Below are 22,387 nucleotides of genomic sequence, written 5' to 3'. Positions count from 1 at the left end.
GAAATAATTTTATGCTACTGATATATATGGAGATACCAGGCCAGCTACATTTTGTCATTTTTTCATTGTGGTTGCTGATATATGGAAATACCAGGTCAACCTCATTTCATCATTGTGGTTGTTGATATATGGAAATACCAGGACAACCCCATTTCATAATTGTGGTTGCTGATACATGGAAATACCAGGCCAACCCGGCTGCTGATACATGGAAATACCAGGCCAGCATAATAAGTGCTAGTGATATATATAAATACCAGGTCAGCATAATTGATCATTGTGGTTGTTGATACATGGAAATACCAGGCCAACCACATTTCATCATTGTGGTTGCTGATATATGGAAGTACCAGGCCAACCACATTTTTCCATTTTCGTCGCAAACACCATTAAGTCTCACATTTTGCTGTTTATTCGCTGGATGATCGAATTCACTTGTACTTTCTACAAAAACACTAGAATAGTATTAGTAACTAAAATATTGTATCATAGCTAATATAATATGGGTATAAAATGTAGCATATACATGCTTATTATCTATCAAGTGGGAAAATCAATCCCTGACACTTTTTGTCCTAGTTGATTCTAGATTCGTCCTTTATTGACCTAGGTTTTCTCTGTGGAACATTATTATGTCTACAACTAAAATCTTTTTTCTCCCATCAAATTAAATTCATACATTTTAGGAGTTGGAATCAATGTTTATTCAGAAGTACCCCTTCAACATAAAACAGGGAGACATTCTGGATGACATCTACAAGATAACCCAAGGAAGTGAAGAAAGTTTCACCAATTTTCTCAGACGATTCAAGGCAGCAGCTTCATCAATTGATAAATCACATGAGACATTACTGCGTAGATTGTTCAGAAACGATCTTATACAAGGAGAAATTCGAAATTTCTTTACTGGCCACATTCTCGAATCTCTAGACAAGGTCTATAGCAGAGCTGGTAAATTTTTCAGAAGGGACCAAAACAAATTGAACTTTCCCATCTCGGACCATGAAGTTTACTCAGCTTCCCAAACCTATGGTGACAAAAGAGCGCACTCACCTAGGTCACCAGACCAGCAGTCTAAGAAGAAATACCTAAGAGAAGAGACCGAGCTGAAGAGGAAATAATAGTCCAGAAACTTCCTCAAGAAGATCAAAACTCCAAGAAAGTTGAGGTCTGATGGAAAGGAAAAGTCCTAATGCTCCTATCATGAAACAAACAGACACCTCACCAACAATTGCAATAACTTAAATCAGGTTCATCGAAAGCATGGCATGACAAGAGCATCTAGCAGAGTTCATACTCCAAGAGCAAGGTCAAAGTAGAAAGTTCGCAGTCGTCCAAGTCAAAGGGTGCATAAATATGACACACTCAATGCCAAAGCTGAGACAGACTCACCATCAGACCCGTCCGACAGAAAGCGAAAATACCTGAAAGTCAATACCACAAGTCTTCATCCCAACAGTGAAGGTTTGCTACTACCACCAGACGACATAAGGTTCACTAAAAAGGACCTAGCATGGGTCACTTTCCCATATTTAAATGCGCTGGTGGTAGAATTGATAGTAGATAGGTAGGATTGTCGAAAGATCCTGATTGATCAAGGGTCTACCTATGATACCATATGACTACAAGCTGCTGAACAGATGGTGATGAATCGAGAAGGATATCTGAAAAGCAATGATTCAGGTATTGTGGGATTTAGTGGCTCAAAGACATGTCCCATGGGAGAGGTGACACTTACAGTTGAAGCAGTCCTGATTAAAACAAGCATCACAATCCTGGTTCTTAACACCAAATCTCCATATAATGTGATTCTGGGACGAGACTGAATCCATGCTATTAGGGTTTCAATGGGTCTGGGTCCTCCCAAGTATCATAGGACCTGGAACCATATCCTATTATTTTAGTCGGTTCCGGGCCTGATTCTCAATTTTGTGGACCCAAGACAGGACCCGATAAGAATAGCACGTAGTTATCGGGTATCATGATATATATTCATAAATTCAGATTGTTCCTATACAGGGGCTCCCACACCACCTGGTATCCTATGAATGAAATAAAAATCAAGGGGGTAATTCCTATAACAAGACTTATCTTGGTTTATTCAACGATAGTTTAAAAATAAATATTAGTTTTAGTTTAATAAACTTACCGATTTCAAAGTATAAGAAACTGAACGTGTGCGTCGTAATCCACCATTTTTATATCAATATTTGAATAATAACGTTGTTTTTTTTTTGTGATTTACAAAATACAACCGACGTTGGGATATCTATCCACTCTTTCTCGGACTGCACTGGGTAGATCTAGATAATAAGATTCAAGTCTTTGTATCCACCTTTCATTCTGTAATATCCAGACCGATCTTGATACTGATACATGACCTACAATTCATCAACAACTACATTCGGAGAAGCAATCTCAACATCACGATTTTGAGTCTAATCGACATTGTAGCAGACGTCAAAATTCTTTCATATTTTCGATTTCTTTTTTCCCCGAAAAGCGTTTATGATGGTCTTCCTCATCCTATAAAATGGTTTTTACTAAGAATTGTAAAAAACAAGTAGAAGACTTCGGGAAAAAAAAAGGAAGAAGAGAGTGGAGTGGTGTGAATGAAAATGGTTGAAAATTGAGGTATCTATAGATAGTGTTTGGGTGTTGTGCCCGTCGGGGAGTCTTCTTCAACCTCCCATGGCTGATCTTTGAACGATTCTTCTGCAGCCGCAAGCGGCCCGACCAAAGTCGCACGCTTCTTCTTCTGCCGCCCAATACATTCACCCAAAATGGAAAACCAGTTTTGTCTATCCACGTGGCTAACCTAAATACTTAAAGTGCCAATTCTCAAATGAACCGTGGTAACATTTTAGAAGTTACTTTCCCATTTATAAATATAAAAAATTAGAAATTAGCTTGCGAATACGATTTTATAATAATTTTTAGAAGCAAAAAAAAATTAGTTTTTTTTGACGCATTGTTTTTGCTTCTGATTTATGATATTGATTTACCAATCAAAAAAATAATTGCTCATGAAGAGATTTTGGGACAGTGAGTGACAAGGAGGTGGTGGAACTTACTTGGGAGACCAAAATCAATGCGGGTACATTATTTATATGTCCCCACTTCTTACACCCAATAAATATATCCTTCTACAACAAGAAATATGTCCCTACTTTTTAATAACCTTATCTATTTAAAATTAGATTACCTTAATACCCTCACCCGTATAATATATTTTTTTAATTTCAAAATGGAATAAATTTATTCCTCTACCACTTCACCACCACCACCACCACTAATATTCAACTACCATTCCACCACCACCGTTCAACAACCACCATCTACCAACCGCCGCCACTGCTAATATTCCACCACCACTCCTTCACAACCACCATTACACCACCACTAGTCTGTCGCCGCCACCGCCGCCATCACCGCCACCGTCCTCCGTCGCCACCACTGATTCAGATATTTTTGTATCAACAACAGTAGTTGATCCAAATAAAAATAGAACCAACAGTAGATGATCCAATTTAGGGGATTAACAACGGTAGTTGATCCAAAAAAAAAGGATCAACAGTAGAAGTTGATCCATGTAAATGGAGTGAACTTGGCGTGAGTCGAACACGCATCATCTGACATGGAGTCAGTCATTCTACCATTGCACCACAAGTTCAACATTGGAAGAAATTTACATGATTTAAACTACAAGCATGATTATACTAATCCAAGAAAATGTTGTTGAAAGGATCAACAACCGTAGTTGATCCAAGAAAATGTTTTTGAAAGGATCAACAACAAGAGTTGATCCATTAAAAAATTGGATCAACAACAGGAGTTGATCCCATAAATTGATCAATAACAGTTGTTGGTCCCATAAATGGATCAACAACAACAATTGATTACATAAAAACATATAAACACCAACAATTTATCATCACTTGTAGCTTCATAAACAACAACAACTTCAATACCAAGCTCTCCATCTGAAGCTAAACACAAACAACACCAACAATCACACATAATATCCACCACCACCATCACAAACCAATACCACCACTATCTTCATCAACAATTCCAATACTCTAACCTCGCCACAACCATCATTCCAACCAGAACCACCAAAATCTCCATCATCAATTACATCGTTTTAACCTTCTTCCATCTACATCATCAAATACAACCAGAACCGTTGTAAAATCCGCATCATCAATTCCACTGACATCTCCATCATCATAAATTAAACTGAAAAATCAAGTAACAAACTTAAAATCTCCATCATCAATTTCATCATTTTTACCTGAATCTGTTATCGATTTAAAGAAGAATGAAATAAAAAACTAGGGTTCAAGAAGGGAATGCGAATCAAGTACATACCATCATTGTTACTCGTTGAACAATCATCACATTTGATATTTGTATCTGAATAAAGAGGAAATCGATCTAAATCAATTCTTTAGAAGGAGGCGGTGATACTGATGGTGATAAGAGGTGATGACGATGGTGACGAAGAAGAAAATGGTCGTTGTTTGTGGAACAAGGTGGCGCTGGCATGGCGGTGGTGACGAACAAGAAGGTGGTCGCTTTTTGTGGTAGAAGAAGAGGAGAGAGAGTTTATATCTGAATCTGGAAAAATGAAAGAAACGATTGGTGAAATTAACAATATATGAGGATAAAGTTGGTATGGATAATTAAATTGATTTCTTTTAAAGAAAGTAGAGATATATTTATTGTGTGATAAAGATATATTGGGATAGACCATCAAAAATAGTGACAATAAATTCAATTACCACAATCAATGTAGGGTCAGAGAGCGAGATAAAATACCAAAATAAAAACCTAAATTTCTCCAAAGATTTTGTAACACGTGAATTAGGTTTTCGATAAAACCTATATAGTCGACAAGTGCCGCCTTTTGGAGGGGAATCTTTGAGCAGGTTTTTCCTACGGCCGATTTTCTGGAGTACATTTTTTTTTCAATATTTTAACTGATTAAGAAAAAACTATTTTTGTTATAGAGAGAGATACTGATTAAGATGGTGATGGATATATGTCTGCACAGAAAATCAGAAGATAAATGTAGTAGAAATAAGAAGAAGAGAAAAGTAACAAGAAGTAGTGATCAAGAGAATGATGCAGAACCACCTCAATTCTCAAACCAATATGATATTGAAGAAGAGCAAGGAAGCGAGAAGAAGAAGATTAAACTAGGAGGAGAAGGACCTTACAGAAACCAAGACTTTATTTCATCAATTGAGGGTTTTGAGCTAGATAATCAAAGGTTAGTAACTACATTATTCTCTTATTGAGTTATTTGGAAATTATGCATGATGTTTTTTTATTTATTGGATCAATTCATTCTTGTAGGAAACTTCAAATTGCATTGGAATACATTAATTCGTCTAAGTTTAGTGGAGGAGGAGATTGTCTTCAAACGGTTAGTGATTCTCGTTTAGTTTTGTCCCTCAATAAATGGGTTCAGTCTCTGTTTAATGATGAGCCAACACAATGGGAGAATTTCAGTGTCTGGGTGATTTTTAAATTTTGTCTAGAGAAGTCATTGAATTTGGGAGTTGGGTTAACTTTGAACTCGAAAATTTTGCATAGAATATCTTGCATTGGGAAAAATTTAGATCTTCTCAGTGATGGAAGGTGTGAATTTTACAGTCTTGTTTTGGATTGTCTTATGTTGTTATTCAATTCTTCGCATGGAAGGGTATTTAGTGCTAATATGGATACATGGTCCTTGACGGTTGGGTCAATGCTGGGTGTTCTTCACAAGGTTTACATGGGTAATGTATCTAATGACAATGTGGGCATTCTGTTGATTCGCTTGTCATGCTTGATATTCAGTCGCTTTTCCAGTTTTTTGATGGCTCATCCAAAGAAAGTTTTTCGTAAATTTGTAGATGACCTTCTTGAACCATTGTTGAGTTTCTTAGTGATGGTGGATAAACAAATTGATGGTAGTTGTAATTCCACATTGACAAAAGAGTTGTTGAAGACAGTGGAAGACATTTTATCTTATGGATTGTTCCATCCTGACCATGTCAAGGAGTTTCTAAGTTTACATACAGGGAGGGGTATTGGGTTTGGTGATGGTAAAGGAAATAAATCGAAAATGAGTAATATAAGTTATTGCATAGGACTTTTTGAGAAATTGGAGAATATTGTATCTGAGAAGAGAATTTCTTCATTGGGGGGCGTGGGAGAGCTGTTTCGCTTGTATGTTGTCAGAGTAAAGAAGGAAAAGGGAGTTCCTGTGCTGTCTGAGGGAGTTTCTGTGTTGTCCGAGTCCAACTTAACTATCGGTAATGGCCGGGCAGTCACTGAAAGTACTCATTCTTCTGTTAGGCTTGACATGGAAACTGGAAAATCAGTGTTTGATATCTTTTTCTGGTTTATAAATCCTTTAAAGCGGGAGATTGAAACATATAATGAAACCAACATGGAAGATGGAATAGTATTGTTGGATGCTGCTCGTTGCACTCTTGAAGCTACCAATAAGATAATTGCCAGTTTTATGCATGAAAAAGTATATCTCCGGACGGAAGATACTTCTGATGGAGAGCGTCTTAATTTCTTGAAGGAGTTGTATCTGACACTTGTTTCACTTTCAGAAAGGATACATATTTGGTTACCTGGTTTGAATAATGGGTCCCCTGTAAATGGTGTATCTTTAGTAGCAAAAGAGATTATAGTTTCTCTTGGATATTTGCTGGAAATCGAATATGAGGTTGCTGGCGAAGATTTGGAAAGATTGTGGAAAATCATTTTGTCATTTTTAGTAATTGATTTACCTATAACAGGATCACCAGAAATATGCTCCCTGGCTTCATACGTTTTGCGCTTTGCATGCCAGTTAATGAATATAAACAGTGAGCTTCGCCAGGTTAGTTTAATTCATTCTGATTATTTGCATTAAGATGCTCTCTGAACCCATTTAGAAGTTAATTTGTGTATTTTAACATGATCTTGGGCTATAGTATTAGGTACTATTTTTTCTCACGATGTTTTGGTAAAAAACATTATTATTCTGTAGCCATTGCGTGTATGTAATGTTTTTTTGGGTTTACTATACGTACGTTCTTCCCTTCCCTATCCTTGTCTTGTTCTATTTACAGTATTTGGTTTTTGATGCTGCAGGTTTGTGACTCCATATTTGCACTGTGTAAAGCTGTAAGGTCATTCTCTATTGCCAACTGTGAAGAATGTGTAAAATCCGCAACAATGTTATTATGCTTTCAAGAGTTTAGGCTTGCCATTTGTAAAGCTATCAAAAATGTACCTGAAGGGAAGGCAACTGATTGCATCAAACAATTAAGAAAGGATATCTCTGAATCTTTAGAGTGGATGATGACCAGCAGTTCAAAGGATAAGAGATGTCGCGAACAAAACCTAGATTTGCAAGCTGAGCTTCTGGGAAGGGCACTAGCTGAAGTGTATGCGATGCTATTAGATAATTTAGCTGTCACAACAGGGAACAGTAAATCTGTTGGGAAATCTATACATGACCTGATGATAGTCCTAAGTCCATCCCTAAGTATTCTAGTAAGGAAAGAACATTCAAATGTTGGTGATTTCCTTTCCTCTGTCACGGGGCAAAGATATTTTGACAAGGAAAAATCAACCAGATCCAGTGCCTCATGGGTTTCATTGTTCTTCTTTCACATATATGCTTCCTGCAGAAGCTTAAAGAGGCAATTGATAAGCCTCATGCCCCCTGATTCAGCTAAGCAGGCGTCGGAGGCAATGAGAGATTTGTTGACAGCATATGCTGAAGAAGCTGAAGAAAATTGCATGGAATGTACTGATTTAAGAGATCAACGTTATTTTTCTTGGGTAATTAGTCCTTCAGACTCTCTCTTGATCATTATACAATCTATAGCAGATTTTTGTGGTCAGGACACTGTTGAAAGTTGTGCCCCGTTGGTTTATACGGTGCATACTATGGCTTACCAGAGGCTTATTGATCTTAGACGACAGATAAAAGCTTACAAATTCCTACAAAAGGAGCAGAATGATATGACATTGATGGATGATGCTAACTCACATCATCTTTGTGAGGAAATCAAAATTTTAAGCAAAGAAGCTAAAGATCTTACTGTTTATCTCATGAAAAAGATAGAGCCGACGTCAGCTGATGCTCGTATCGATTCTGAAGGCAGAGAGCAGCAAACTTCAACTGAAGACAGTGCATGGGATTTACATATTCCCTCTCTGAATGATGGTTCATTGCCTACTGCTCTTTGGTATCTTCTTTGCCAAAATACTGATATTTGGGGCCCTCATGCTGCGCAGAAGAAGTTGAAGAAGTTCTTGTTTCTGTTGCTCCATATCCCCCTGACCAGGGCTCGGATCAATGGCAAGGATGTTATAAAGGATAAAATGGACAAATCTCACAACATGGAGAAAATTACTTCTCATGGAATATCAATGGAGCTGCTACATGATACTTTATTCTATGAACAAACAGTAAGCATTGGTACAGTTTCTTGACTACTTTGTTTTATTTTTGCTGCACTCTGTGATATTTATATTGTTCATTGTCCTAGTTTCTCTGCAGGCATTTGCCACCAAGTTTTTCTGAGGTTCTGCGCCAATACCTAGTATCATTATCTGGTGATCCTTTGTCTGGAGATATTGACTTTAACAAGTGGTTAATAGATTTAAGTAAACTTGCTGTTCATCCCGACCCCCCTTTCACGCAGTGCACCAAGGATCTCATAGCTTGCCGAAGCTTGCTTAATCTCTTATGCTGGATGCCTAAAGTTTATCTGAACTCAGAATCATTCTCAGATTGTGCCACAAATGTACTCAATCTTGAAAGGTACATTTAATTTTGTGTTCCTTCAGTTTAATGTGTTATTTTTCTTAGAAAGTAGCTTTGTATATCGCACTGTGTTTCAGTGTACATCTTGTTCCCAATGCGACAAAGAGTGAAATTTTCATACGTCTATAATTGAGCTATTACCCACATTTCGATGATCATATTGTTTATCAAAGTTCTTTGTGGATTTTCTTGTGTAATTTGCTGCAATGTAGTGTCATTAAGAATATGTCTTTCAAGTTTGTCTTCTTATGTATTGCTGCTTTATACTGTCTTGTAGAATATATCCTTCTAGGAAGCTAGAACTGATGCAAGGCATGTGCCTCTCTGAATCATCTACTGCTCATAATTTGGGTTACCGATTCTAGTGTTTATTCCTTAACCTCAATAGAATGTCTAGTTGTATTGTAGTCTATGTTCATTATTTCGTCATATGTGCTGGTGTGTACTTTAGTTTTTTGTTAAAGCGCTTATGTGTTCATAAAGATTGTAGTCATGCTTTGAAGTGCTGTGTTATTAAATCACTTAAATGTTTTATTGTCAACATTTCAGGGTTTTGGTTTTTACGATCTTAAAGAATTATGGTAAATTGGAGGTGGATATTCAATATGAGCTTTTCAGATTGTTTGTAAGTTGTAGAAAGGCATTGAAGTGCCTGTTAATGTCATTTCATGACGACAGGGGGGAAGCTGTTCATTGTCCCATCGTTCAAATATTTATTAATAATTCAAACTCTGTTTTATGGCTTTGGAAATCTGTCACTGCATTGATTCGACTTCCGCCAGCATTTTCTGAAGAGCATGCAAGTGAACTGAAGAATACGAGTCCTTCTTTGATGGATGATACGTCTTCTATACTTTTGACATTAACCAAGGTACATTTTTCTTTTTCTTTCCCATACGATCGAAACAATGGAGAAAAAAGCAACATTCCTCCAGCAATAAACAATGCAGATTTTATTCAAGAATTACCCATTTCAGATGGGCTTAGCAAAAGAAGAAGTTTGAGTGAACCTGATCCAAGTTTAGGAGCCTGGATGGAACATCTGACAGAGAGTTTCAAAAAACCTGCCCAGTTCAAAAACAAGCCCAGTTATTGCTTTCTAATAAAGCTGGTCTGAACTGTGAGGATTATAACGAAATGTCTTCTGATGTTACGTTCTTTCATGGTTTCTTGTGGGGCATCACATCCATTTTGCAAGATAAGAAGGGCTCTGAGGAACACAAATTACTAGTTAGTTGGCTTTCTTCTCGGGCCATGGAGTCTACAGACTCCAAACTCAAGAGATTTATAACCTTTACTGAAGACTGCATTAATTCTTGCATACGTGCATTGCTTGTAGTGGACTCTCAACAGCCTACTTGTTCGGAGAAGGATCTTGTTGAAGATTCTAAAGTTAGAAAAAAAGTTGCCTAGGTCGGATTTTACCATCGACATTCTGAATGGAAGACAACAGTTAAATAAACCTTTATTAAGAAGCTTATTAAAAGGTGACAATCCCGAGCTAGCTCATTGTGTCAGACAGCTTCTTATTGGATCTTCAGCTATTCTGAGTCTTAAAATGCAGATTTCCCAGCGTGCTTGTTTTTCAAGCTTGATGCCAATTTTAGTCGGAACTTTACAGTACTTGCTGACAGAGTTTGCAAATATGATTCAGGAACCACATTCAATATCTTATATTTGGTTGGATGGTGTTGTCAAATATCTGGAAATTTTAGGGAGTTAAGTTTCTTCAAAGAAGAACTCTTTAAAGAAATTTCATGCTAGGCTGATTGACATGCATCTGGAGGCTATGGGTATATGCATATCATTATGTGGCAGAGAAGCTACACTAGCGTCCCATGAGATAAAATCTAGTACCAAAACACTAATGGGTCAAACAGGATAACTCGAGTTATCTGGTGGACACAGGTGGAATTCTTTGAGAACATTCGGAGCTAGGCTTAGGCTGTCACTCAAAATTTTAGTCAAGAAATATTCAGGGTTGACAGCAATTAAGGCTGTAGAAAAAGCACTTGGAGTTCGTGAGCAATGTAGCATGCTTTATGAAATTTATGCAGGAGGTCCAGACGGAGGAAAGGTTTCTGCTGCTGTTGCAGCTGGTGTTTACTGCTTTGATTCTGTTGTTGCATCTGTTTCAGGTAGTTGGCTATGAATTTGATAATAAGTCAATAATAGTCTTCGATCATGGTAAAGCATTCCATCTACATGTAGGATTTGCAGATGTGGAATGCACATTCAATGTTAGATGCCCTGAAGCGTTTGGTGGTTGGCAACAGATTCAAAATTCTGTTACCTAGGATGCAATAGCATAATGAAGTGAAGAACGAAGCAATCTTTTTTCCTATCCTCTCAAAGCTGATGGATTCCATCTGTTCAAGCAAGAAAAAAAGTTAGATCTTCGGCGAAAAGAGAGAGAAAGCAAAAGGACAGTATATGAAAACCAGTGATTCCAAAATAAAATAAATAAAATTTGTCAAAGTAAGGTATTTGATATTGTAGTTGAAGAATAAATTTTATATTTTAGTTGCAGAATTAATTTTATATTTTATATTTGACAATTTCCAACGGGATTTTGATTAACATTAGCCTCTTTGGATATCGCAATGCGACATGTATGTCTTCTACCCTGCCTGAAAATTGATCGTGCTAAGAACTGATCAAGCTTGTCAGATGTGTTACGGAGGGGCGTAATGGAACTTAATATTGGTAATATCGGTCTGATACCAAGGCTGTCACTAGGAAAGTGGTGATACGTTCAGATTTTTTGTTTCCTTCTTTCCCTGTAATTTTTCTTGTGCAGAAGAAAAGAGATTGTACCCACAGAAAAATAAAGGTAAATGTTACTGCTGAGTCATTAAAGTATCAATATTCAACAGATACCATAGTAATTAATTTTAAGAATTAATTCTTGAAACTGATTTGCAGATATCATGTACATATAAAAAAGAAAAAAGAAAAAAGATAGTCCCAGCAGAGTTTGGCCAAACAAGAGTTGGTTCCACTATTTATCTAATCCATACAAGATTTTGCTACCATTTCTTCACTTCCTGATCAGCCCCCTCTAACTTGCTTAAGCCAAACTTACTTCATATACTTGTGCAAGAATTTTCGATGGAAGTCATTTCGGATTGTGTCGTTGATGAAACGCTTGGGTGTTTTAGCTTCACCACGAGTCTGGTTCTTGAAAACAACATCATCATCCCACCTGGTCCACAGAGAAAAGGATAACACCCATTCAGAAAAGAGTCATTCTTTTGTTCTTCTGATCAGAAGAGATTCAGGAAACAAGGGTAAAACCTATACTACAGATACAGAGGTAAGAATCGGATTCCCGACAAACTAACCTTCTTTTAACAGTAAATGATGCAGCATTATTGAGCAGGGGGTTACCACGGATAAGTTCTGCCTCCTTTAGCTTCAGTTCTTCTTCCTGTTCTAGTCGCTCCTGGTACCAGCATGACAAATTTTTATTAATACGCAATGATTATTATGCAGCTAACTAATCATTCTTTTTTGTACTAAAGGTAGTTATGATGCTTGGTCATCATTTTGAACAAATTGACTTGCAAGTCTACCCAAGAGGTGTGGTGGAACATCATACCTTGCGAAGCCTCTCTTCGTTTCTTTCTTTCTTTATGCGTTCAAGCTCAGCCATAAGAGCTTCAGTGTCATCCTCGTCATCATCATCATCATCATCACTGCCATCACAATATTGAACCATTCAACCCCCAGATTACAAGGATTTGAGCAATAAAATCCTAGTAACAAATAACAGAAATGTGACATTTCATAGTTTAAACTAAGTATCCAAGATAAACTAAGACGGTTCAATTTGTGCATATTATTACCCTACATTGTGCATATTATTGTCCTACATAAAGGATTCATACAGCATTTTATGCTGAAGGGACCCCTCGATATAGTACATGTCGTTCATAAATAGAAAGAACAGGCTCGCTAAACAAAATGTATCCAGAACTTGTTAGCTAGGGTACATGTTACATACCCAACAGACTTTCTTCCCTTATCAAATATGAAGAACTAGAACATTTAACCCCAACTTTTGCAGCGAAGGAGTGGAGTGTTAAAAAAAGAAAAAATGTAACAAGCTGTAGCATGTCTCCAAAACCAGGACCAGAAGAAAGTTAAGATAAGGTACTATACGACCATGTATTTTACTTAGATGAATGTGTTTCAACATCAAGTTTATAAAATCAAAACGAGATGAGCTTCGGTATGTATGATATGATAGTAAAGGAATACATGCATGCAAGTCTAGAGCAAAAGAACTACCTTTCCTTGTCACTATCTTCATCAGTATCATCAGCGTCTATATTACGCGGAACAATACGGTCTTCAGTGTCTCTCTTTACCCCTACACAATTTTTACTACAGTGATCAGTCAAGAAACTTACAAGTGACAAAATTGCAAAGAAATAAAAAGACATAATTGTTCACCTTCTAGATAATGGCCTGAGCCTCTTCTTCGATCTCTGTCATCTGCCACCAAAGAGAGCAAATGTCAGCATGAACTATAAAAATGTAAACCAGGCATTACAGTAAAGTATTATAGAACGAGCATAAGACGAGAATGGTCAAGTGTATCCCTCACCGTGATAACCCTTATCCTTCGATGAAAAATGCCTACGCTCACGATCTTCCAGCTCCTCCCTTAGATCTCTTTTCTCTAATTCCTCCTGGGTATCTTGTCCTTCTCGTCTGCAAGGTGCAAAAGACCAAATTTATTTAACCAAGGATCCGACATGGCATCAGCTGCCAGAATAGTTTACTCACATGCCTATGAACTAGTATGCTGTATATTTGCAGCCATATTAATCATATACCTGGACTAGTATGCCTAAAAAAGTGTGTTGCATACGCCACATTAATGATGTCAAGTCATGTGTCTGAATGTGAAAGTGGTACATTCACAAAAGCAAAATTTAGTTGCGATTAGAATTGTTAATCTCCATTATACCCATCCATTTAATAACATAACCAAAATAACATAGTTAACTGGTAAAGCACACTACTACATAATACAGCACAAAAGGGTATAGAGGTAACTTTAGTGTTGGGATCCTATCACATTCACAACCCCTGACTTTTTCAGAAAATGGCAAATAGATTTATGGGTTTTGCTACGATGTTTTCTTGTATTTGCTGGGAAATCCACTAAAATTCATAAGTTTTTTTTTTAATTCTCTTCGCTTCTTTCATTTCTTTTTAATCGTTTACTTGTTTAGATATATGATTTTCTATCTAGGATGATGCCCCAATGAAATTTGACCTCTTGTCAACATTATTAAGGATATGAAAAGCATATGCAAAATTACCTGGGTTTTAATGTCGTGTGAGATGCAATATCCCTCGAAGAGTATTTCTGGGAGGGGCCAAAAATTCGGGTGCCACCTTGTTCTTGCCCACCTTTTGCTGGTGCCCATGTGGGTCTAGCTGCTGTTGTCATGCTTTCTCAAGGGTTAACCACAAACCTGCATAGAAAAACAGTTTAGACTTAACCACAAACGCCTAAGAAACAGTCTAAACCAAGTAAACACAGGATCAAATGTATTTAAACAAACAAATACTCAAATGTGAAAACGACTGCATCGACGGTAAGGCCAAATCCACCACTAAAACACCACTAAGATTTCTCAAACAACCCGAAACGCAAACGTGTCGAACTTGAGCCTCAAATGAACTGATAATTGTAACAATTTTCAATTCATTGATTTAAATTGAACCATTATCCTTACAAAACCCAACTAAAGTAACTTTGGTATTCCCTTTCAAAGGAATCACGAGCCTTTTTTTTATCAAAAACCTCATAAAATCACTATTTCCAACAAAATAAGTTATCCTTATTTTATTTTATTTTTAGGTTAGAGATAATTAGGAGCTCACAATACAAATCAAAACCTCAGGACACAAAAGGGGCGAAAAGAATTGATGTATTGTAAACTAAAAGATATTTTAGTTTCACTATCTAACAAGAGAAATTCGTAGAAGTAACCTTATTCATGAAAAATATGAGAAACCCTAATTGCAAATCTAAGCAATCGAATCGCAATATAGCATATAAAAGATGGATGAAACCCAAATCAGAAATCGTAATTAACCTAATGAATCTGATAGATATCACCCTGCGAACCTGTGACAGGTGGAGTTGCGCACTTACGGTGAACCCTTTGTTGAGTGCAGAGAAAGAGCGAGAGAGATGTGAAGAAGAAGAATAAACGATTGGCAAAACGGTCCTGCTGTGCTGTTTTTAACATGAAAATCACTTTAGGCCGCCTTATGCTTTACCAAATTTACAATTTTATCCTTATCAAAAGAAAAGGCAGCGACTGTAAATAAACTATAGCAGTGTGGATCCACTACATAATACATGACAAATAGGGCTGGCAACGGATAACCGATATCCGATATCCATTTCCGAAATCCGACATCCTATAGGATTTTATCCGACATATCGGATATCGGATATCGGAATCGGATATTTTATCGGATATTTTCTCTTAACGATAACGATATTGGAATAGGCCTTTCCGTTAGATTAATATCCGATAACCGATAGTCTAGGGGTGTAATTGTAATTTCCTACCCCTAGATATATGTTGCCCGTTGCCGACAGGGAGAACCTAATCGTAATCTAATCTTCTGAGTTCTAGATATTTTGGCAGTGGGAATTTTTGGAGGAGAAAACGAGGACTCGAGGAGGGATAAGGAGATTTGAAGAAGTTGAACAGAGGTCGGTGTGGATCTTGGTGAGTATGATTTTGTAAGTTTTTTGTTTATTTTCTTTGTTTCTCTGTTGATTTAGGTAATTGAAAGTGAGATTGAATAGTTGGATTTTGAATAGTTCGATTAGGGATTACTGATTTAGTTTTTTGTGTTGTTTGAATCAGCTGTGCGAAAATCCTCAAGGTAAGCTAGGGTTTCTTTCAATTGTTTTGATGTTTTCATTCTTGTATGAAGCAGCTTCAACTTCGATTTAGGGGTTACCGGTTTAGTTCATTTTGTGCGTGTGAAATGATATGTTAAGTTCCAATTATTGATTCTTCAGTTAAATGTTGGGTGTATTTTGGTTTAAAACTTCATTTAACCTCTAGTTCGATTTGAGATTTTGGGAAGTTAAAACATCTTATGTTGTGATAGAATTTGTCTTCAACGTTTGATTTGTTGTATTTTCTGAATTTCTTGGAGATATATAGGTAAACTGATGTTTTACTTGCTTGCAGGGCTGAAGACTGGTGCTTGTAACTCTGCAGCAGGATCTGCAAACACGGAGTTTGGAAATACCAAGGTCAGTGTGTCTGTGTGAGTGAGTATAACTTGTATGAGTTTAGGTAAAGGATTAGAGTTTTATTATTGGTTGAAATCGATAACATCAAACAGAGTTTTTCTATTTCTTGAACAACATGCTTTATGCTTTATGACTTTCATGTTCTGTGTTTTACTAATACTTTATTCATGTTGTTCTCAGAATGTCTGAAAGTCATAAAGCATCCAACAGAGTTGGAACTTCAGGCAGTCCAAGCATTGCTATGCTTAAGTGATTGGCTGCCAGACTTCTTTGATGCAGGTAAATCTTCGTTTATTTTCCTTTACTTAATTCTTTTCCATATTAGAACTGTAACAATATTAATATTAGATGAGCTACCATATTAGATGAGCTACCATATTAGAACTGTAACATTATATGAGCTACCATATTGCACTTGTTCCAGAACTGTAATTAGAACTGTAACATGTAAAAGCATATTAGATCTCATACGCTAGTAGATGAGCTAATATAGTGTCCAAGTATTGAGCTACCCTAACCAGGTTTTTGTGATTGTGAATGCAGATATGGAAGTCGTCGACTGAAGTTGATGCAAAATGAAACCATCAAAGAAGATCTAGCCTGTTTGAGTGTAGTTTTTTGTTTGTAGTTGCAGACTCTGTTGTTGTTTGTTTTTCATGTGTGATGTGACTGAGGTGTTTGTGTGGTTTGTATTTCTTACACCTGAACAAAAAAGACTGTCAAAAAACTTGAAGAACAACCTAAATTTTCAGCATTTCTGCATTTGCTTCTGTGACAGGCGTTATTGGATTTTAACGGATAAATATCCGTTATCCGATAGATTAACGTTAACGATATCGGTTTGTATTTTGATATCCGCCGGATGTTAACGGATATCGGATATCCGATAATTCTTAACCTTAACCTTATCGGATTGTCTAATATCCGACGGATATTTATCCGTTGACAGCCCTAATGACAAATAATACCATCTTTTGTTTCTGTAAAAAGAGATATTATCAGTTTTTCACTTGGCTACTGCATAAACAGATGGAGTAATAGATTGGAAATGGAGGGAGTATTGCTAATAAATAAATGAGATGGAGACCGGAAAAGAAAAAACAATCAAGAGGGATTATTAACAAAAAGTTGAAACCAAAAGCATCCTCTAATGGGATCAAAGAATTTGGAATTTTAGTTCACAATGATCTCATCTAAAAGAAAGCTTTTAAAGCAAATCAGGGATGATCCCCAAGAGAAAGCTTCAATCTTAGCTTCATGATCATGTCAGATGGACGAGGGGATAAATCCTTTTCCAGAGTTGATCCCCTCGAACAATAAATTTAAAGTTTTGTCAGGGATTGATATAATCTAAGACGGAGGTTGGAAGCATAAAGAGTTGGCGTCAAAGAAGAAAGTCTACACTGTTTAGAGTAATGACGACTAATGAATAAATGACTCGGGGATTCTTTTTTTTGTTAGCATAAAATAAAGAGATTATGATTGGATTGCTACACAGAGTCACAATGGTGCCATTTATCTTTAGTGAAGATTATCAAGAGTTGGAAGGTTATTCATAATGCCCTGTCAAAAGAAGAAGAAAACTTTCTGAGGCCAACAACTAGACCAATTCTTCTTCTTCATATACAAATTCAACGAGTGTTGCACTGTTGTTGAATTGTAAGAATCCCTTAACGGATAACTAACTAGACTTGTCACCTTGACACAGACTCGTCTTCCTCTTGTGGTCCGAAATGAGTGGAATCCAAATAAGATGATAGCATAAAGCGGTGATTTCGACCTCATATAAACGTTTTGTATCAATGCCAAGATTCTAATTTATGTCTGGCGCAGCACTTGAAAGGGTAATACCTTTGGGGATGAAATTTCATAGAAGCAATAACACAACTTGGCCATTGAACCTTTTGTTAGAGCACTGCTCGGTCGATCTCGTAAGCATTGCTATCTCAAGCTTGTTTGTCAAGTTTAGTTGCCAAAACTATAAGTCTTGATTTCTAGTATACTTATAGCTAAGTCTCGGATTAGGATAGTAAGTGTAGTTGAGCATTAGACTTCACGACGTTCATCGATTGAAGACGAAGAACTACTAAGGGGAGATTGTGGAACATCATCAACAAAAGGTATGTGGAGACTTGAACTCATCTATCACTCAAAAGTCTATCTACTCTATCTCCTATTTGAGACAAAAGTCGTATAGCTATATATACTTCGATTATACACATTTGATATTTCGAACTGAGTTTAACTCGCTTACATATTTCGAGAAATATGTGTTGGTAAGCTTTCGCTTTAACCAAGTTCATCTTATATTCTCGACGAAAGTCAAAAGATGATCATGTGAAAATCGCCTGGTAACATCTTACATGATTTGTGTGAGACGGTCATTTGATGTAGACTCGGAATGTTTCTTATTGATCATTCGATCACGTGAAAATTGTTTTGAAGCTAATAGTTTGTGTGAGACAGCTATTGTCGACTTCTAAGAATGTTTCAATGATTGAAATGAGAGTTTAGAACAATTAACCATGATTGGATATAGCACAGTATAGTACTTGCATGCTAAACTGTTGCATGTTATTCCAAGTCCGGGAACCATAGTATGCATACCCGTATACGTACTGGTTGGTTAATGAAAGTCCGGGAACTTAGTATGCATACCCGTATGCGTACTGGCGTAAAGTTCATGTCCGGAAATTCAACTGAGTTTGGAAGTATGCGTACCCGTTCGCAACCGGCGAACCCAAACTTAGTCCGGCCACTTAAGTATGCATACATGTTTGCATACTTGAGTAGGTTATGTTCTAAAATCGGTTTGTTCATGAACTAAATACATTTATATATTAAGGAATGCAATCTTTTGCAAACCGTGGCTATAATATTCATGAATTGATTCGAGTGAATCAAAATCAATTTTGCTTCAATTGTGTCTTGTATACTTCTATGAGAATATAAAAAATTGAACAACTCTAGAACTAGTTTCATTTAAGTCATTTTAACTAGTTATGGTTAAGATGAATCCGGTTGATATGAAAGTGTTCATATGGCTAACTTCGGTTAACTATTGTTGAGCCAACAAGGTGCACATGTTTAGGTACGATTACTCATATCTAAATGAAGTCACTTTTCATTTGTGTGTAACAAGCTAAGTTCGATCTAACTGTTGAAAGATATTAGCTTGAGTCTAATTAGGTTTTCATCTAACTGTGAATATTGAATGCTCTGTTACCAAGGTAGCATTGATTGCAAACCCTTATTTGAAGACTATATAAGGGAGAACTGTAGAAAATGGGAAACCTAATCCCCACACCTCTTGTGTGATACTAGTTGCGACTAGAGTTGATTCTCCTTTAACCTTAGGTTTTTCCAAAACCCTGTAGGTTAACGACTTGAAGACTTCATTGGGATTGTGAAGCCAAACCCAACTATTTTCTCTGTAGTTGCGTGATCTGATCTTGCTGTTTCTATCGTATTGAGTACTATCTTCTATAAGATTTTCTCGAGATTTAATCTCTGATAGGCAATATAAAAAAATAGCCACAAACATCTTTGTCTCATCGTTTGTGATTCCACTATCATGTTTCGCTAACATAAAATTAAGATTATTGTGAGGTGATTGATATTACTAGGTTGTGCTTCGGGAATATAAGACCGGTGTATCAATTGGTTCCAGTTCACCTTGATTTATCAAAAGACGGAACAAAACTCAAAGGTATTACTATGGGAGACAGATTTATCTATTTAATAGACTTTTCTGTGTGAGACAGATTGGTTTATCAAGTCTTCGACTTTGGGTCGTAGCAACTCTTAGTTGTGGGTGAGATCATCTAATGGAATCAAGTGCTTAGAGTCCTGCTGGGATTCAGAAGTGTAAGGAACACGAATGTACCTTGATCAGTGTAAGATTGGTTAGGGCTCAAATACATTTCAGTCCGAAGTTAACTTGGAATAGGCTAGTGTCTGTAGCGGATTAATACAGTATGGTGTTCAAATATGGACTAGGTCCCGAGATTTTTCTGCATTTGCGGTTTCCTCGTTATCAAAACTTCTGGTGTCTGTGTTATTTCTTTTCCGCATTATATTTGTTTATATAATTGAAATATCATAGGTTGTGCATAGTTCAATCAATTAGATAATCCAACCTTTGGTTGTTGATATAAATTGATTGACACTTGAACATTGGTCTTTGGTACCGTTCAAGTTGTTTCACATAATAATCAGACTCGCGGATTTCTATCTGTTTGATTTGCTGATTATATTTCCATTGATTGAATCTGACTGTCTAGTTGATTCTCTTGGAATTATATTGGAGTTTTTCCATAGACCCCCGGTTTTTCAATTGGTATTAGAGCAGGCAAACACGTTTAAGACCTTATAAGTCTGTATTTATAGCAATCTTACTATATGGACGAGTCTATCTCTAATAACGTACCAGTTTAGAAATTACCAGATGTTTTCAAAGCTTGGATTCATCTGAGAAACCTGTCATATCCAAGTCAATATCTGAACATCTCTTGATATTGAAACTGTTGATGACTATGAAACACGTCTAGAAGAACAGTTGGATGAACTTTATGATGAAAGTGATTCAGATATTGATAGAGATGTTGATGAGGAAGTCTCGGTGTATATTAAGCTATTGGATTCAGTGGATAAGAAGAAGATGAAAACTTCTCATGTCACACCTTTTCTGACTAATCTCTGTTGTGCAAAAAAGAAATTGAGAAGATGTTACGCAGGTGTTTATATTTCGAATCGTTCTAACGAATCGATCCTCAAGGATTTTGAGGAAAACCTACGTATAGTCACTTGAATGTGATGATCTTTATCAAAAGTACTTTTCGTTAGAAGAGAAACTCGTGGAATTTGAAGCAAGGATTAACTCTCAACAAATTATTTTTGATGATAGAGAAAGCGTTTATCTCGCTTGAGAAAAATGCCTTGAGGTTGATTTAGCTGATGCTCTTGATAAAATCAAGATGTTGGAAGATGACTTGAAAAAGTTCAACACTAGTTCAAGAAAATTAACCATTATGCTAGGAGCAAGTAAAAATCACCGTGATACACGAGGATTGGGCTATAAGGGAATATATGCTCCAAGTATTAGCAAAGAGGTAAAATTTGTCAAGGCTAGTGATTCTTCTCAACAAAAGGTTTCCAATGATAGCAAAAGTGAAATACCTTCACCGGCAGTTAAGGTTCGAAAGAGAAAAGTATATCAACCTCCAAAGTCGGCACACACGGATCGAGGTAAGAAAATTCCTTATGTTTGCCACTATTGCGGAAATAAAGGTCACCTGGAAAGGAGATGTCGTTTCCGTATAAGGAATGAGAAACTTCATGATGTTCTTGTTTGGGCATCACAATAATTTGTGAAACCAAGATCATATGTTAAGACTAATCCCCTTAACTTTACAAGTTGTAATTGTTCAACCTTTAGGCAAAGGAATCAATATTGTGATAAACCTAGATTTTTCTATAAACGTCATACGAATCCTTTTCACAATCGTAATGGTAATGAAAAGGATAACTTCGTAAAGACGAAGATAAGATCCGATGCTCCCAATTGGAGAAAGACTAACTTGCAAAAGAATAGTCAATCCAATTCTCTTCTGAGAAATCTAGAAGAGAGTAATGGGAAGAAGTTTCATATTGTTCCTAAGTGCACTCAGAAGTGGGTACCAATGAAAACTAATGATTCTTTGAGTGTGAAAATGAATGGTCTCTCGGAAAATTCCATGATTATGGAGAAGGCAGTATCCATGATGTTGGAACTTAAAAGGTTCATTGGAAAAATGGATCTGGATGTGAAAGGTTCTAAAAGTGATCTCTTTCATGATAATCCAAAAGCGAAACAGAATAAGCCAGAAACTATAGATGGTGAAAAATCCATAGTAACGGAAAAGTATGTTTCAGTCACTTGTGGTGAGCAAGACATTGTTCACATCAACACAAATTGATTGTGTTATAAGTGCATCCTCACCAAGGAATGCCATGTTAAGTATACGGTGAGGGAAGCACGAGAATTGGGGTGCACATATTGTGTTAGGTATGATATTGAATATTTGGTAATGCCGTAGGATTCACGACATGATCCTTTTAAAAGGTATGTCTATAAACTTGAGGAAGATTTGTGTTTTTATCATTTGCTTAGAGTACTTATAATGATCCATGTACCTTGATTATCGTTCATTTATACCTAACTTGATTTGTGTTTATGTTAAATTGTGTTTGGAAGGCACATCCGGAGGTAT

The 22,387-nt window shown here is 36.6% G+C and overlaps 2 protein-coding genes and 1 long non-coding RNA gene across 8 annotated transcripts; 2 read left to right on the top strand and 1 right to left on the bottom strand.

Moving 5' to 3' along the window:
* Positions 1-4,940: 4,940 nt before the first annotated feature.
* On the top strand, positions 4,941-11,636 carry LOC113348442. 4 transcript variants are annotated; one of them, XR_003359675.1, is made up of 6 exons: positions 4,941-5,278; positions 5,365-6,889; positions 7,144-8,472; positions 8,553-8,827; positions 9,380-11,313; positions 11,417-11,636. XR_003359675.1 is itself a non-coding variant. In XM_026592215.1 (5 exons), exons 1-5 carry the CDS (start codon positions 5,034-5,036, stop codon positions 9,945-9,947), a joined length of 3,942 nt encoding a protein of 1,313 aa, XP_026448000.1. In that variant the 5' UTR covers positions 4,941-5,033; the 3' UTR covers positions 9,948-11,636. The 4 variants fall into 4 exon arrangements, 1 of the variants encoding a protein (XP_026448000.1); XR_003359677.1 differs by lacking the exon at positions 11,417-11,636 and having other exon boundaries at positions 8,564-8,827; positions 9,380-9,517; XR_003359676.1 differs by lacking the exon at positions 11,417-11,636 and having other exon boundaries at positions 7,144-8,482; positions 8,564-8,827; positions 9,380-9,517.
* Positions 11,637-11,658: 22 nt separating this feature from the next.
* Positions 11,659-15,114, bottom strand: LOC113348443 (protein CWC15 homolog). 3 transcript variants are annotated; one of them, XM_026592218.1, is made up of 8 exons: positions 15,009-15,114; positions 14,167-14,322; positions 13,443-13,549; positions 13,289-13,330; positions 13,124-13,205; positions 12,432-12,528; positions 12,175-12,275; positions 11,659-12,035 (listed from the first exon to the last, which is right to left on the bottom strand). In XM_026592218.1, the coding sequence occupies exons 2-8, from the start codon at positions 14,295-14,297 to the stop codon at positions 11,912-11,914; spliced, it is 684 nt and encodes a 227-aa protein (XP_026448003.1). In that variant the 5' UTR covers positions 14,298-14,322; positions 15,009-15,114; the 3' UTR covers positions 11,659-11,911. The 3 variants fall into 3 exon arrangements, with proteins under 3 accessions (XP_026448003.1, XP_026448002.1, XP_026448001.1); XM_026592217.1 differs by having other exon boundaries at positions 14,982-15,106; XM_026592216.1 differs by having other exon boundaries at positions 14,950-15,096.
* A 349-nt stretch (positions 15,115-15,463) lies between these two features.
* On the top strand, positions 15,464-16,136 carry LOC113353724. Its single transcript, XR_003361490.1, has 3 exons — positions 15,464-15,597; positions 15,739-15,757; positions 16,072-16,136. It is a non-coding gene; the product is annotated as an uncharacterized LOC113353724 (long non-coding RNA).
* Positions 16,137-22,387: the final 6,251 nt, after the last annotated feature.

The sequence above is a fragment of the Papaver somniferum genome, chromosome 2, assembly GCF_003573695.1.
Source record: "Papaver somniferum cultivar HN1 chromosome 2, ASM357369v1, whole genome shotgun sequence".
Lineage (NCBI taxonomy): Eukaryota > Viridiplantae > Streptophyta > Magnoliopsida > Ranunculales > Papaveraceae > Papaver > Papaver somniferum.
The sequence above is the reverse complement of the archived record's forward strand: the minus strand, read 5'-3'. Positions and strand labels throughout refer to the sequence as shown.

Excerpts from the sequence above, each read along its gene's own strand:
- LOC113348442 (XM_026592215.1), top strand. The coding sequence starts at position 5,034 with ATGGTGATGGATATATGTCTGCACAGAAAATCAGAAGATAAATGTAGT. Across the intron at positions 8,473-8,552 it reads CTTTATTCTATGAACAAACA|TTTCTCTGCAGGCATTTGCC; the intron begins GTAAGCATTGGT and ends TCATTGTCCTAG. Across the intron at positions 8,828-9,379 it reads AATGTACTCAATCTTGAAAG|GGTTTTGGTTTTTACGATCT; the intron begins GTACATTTAATT and ends TCAACATTTCAG.
- LOC113348443 (XM_026592218.1), bottom strand. The coding sequence starts at position 14,297 with ATGACAACAGCAGCTAGACCCACATGGGCACCAGCAAAAGGTGGGCAA. Across the intron at positions 13,331-13,442 it reads GAAGGATAAGGGTTATCACG|ATGACAGAGATCGAAGAAGA; the intron begins GTGAGGGATACA and ends CTTTGGTGGCAG. Across the intron at positions 12,276-12,431 it reads ACGAAGAGAGGCTTCGCAAG|GAGCGACTAGAACAGGAAGA; the intron begins GTATGATGTTCC and ends TGCTGGTACCAG.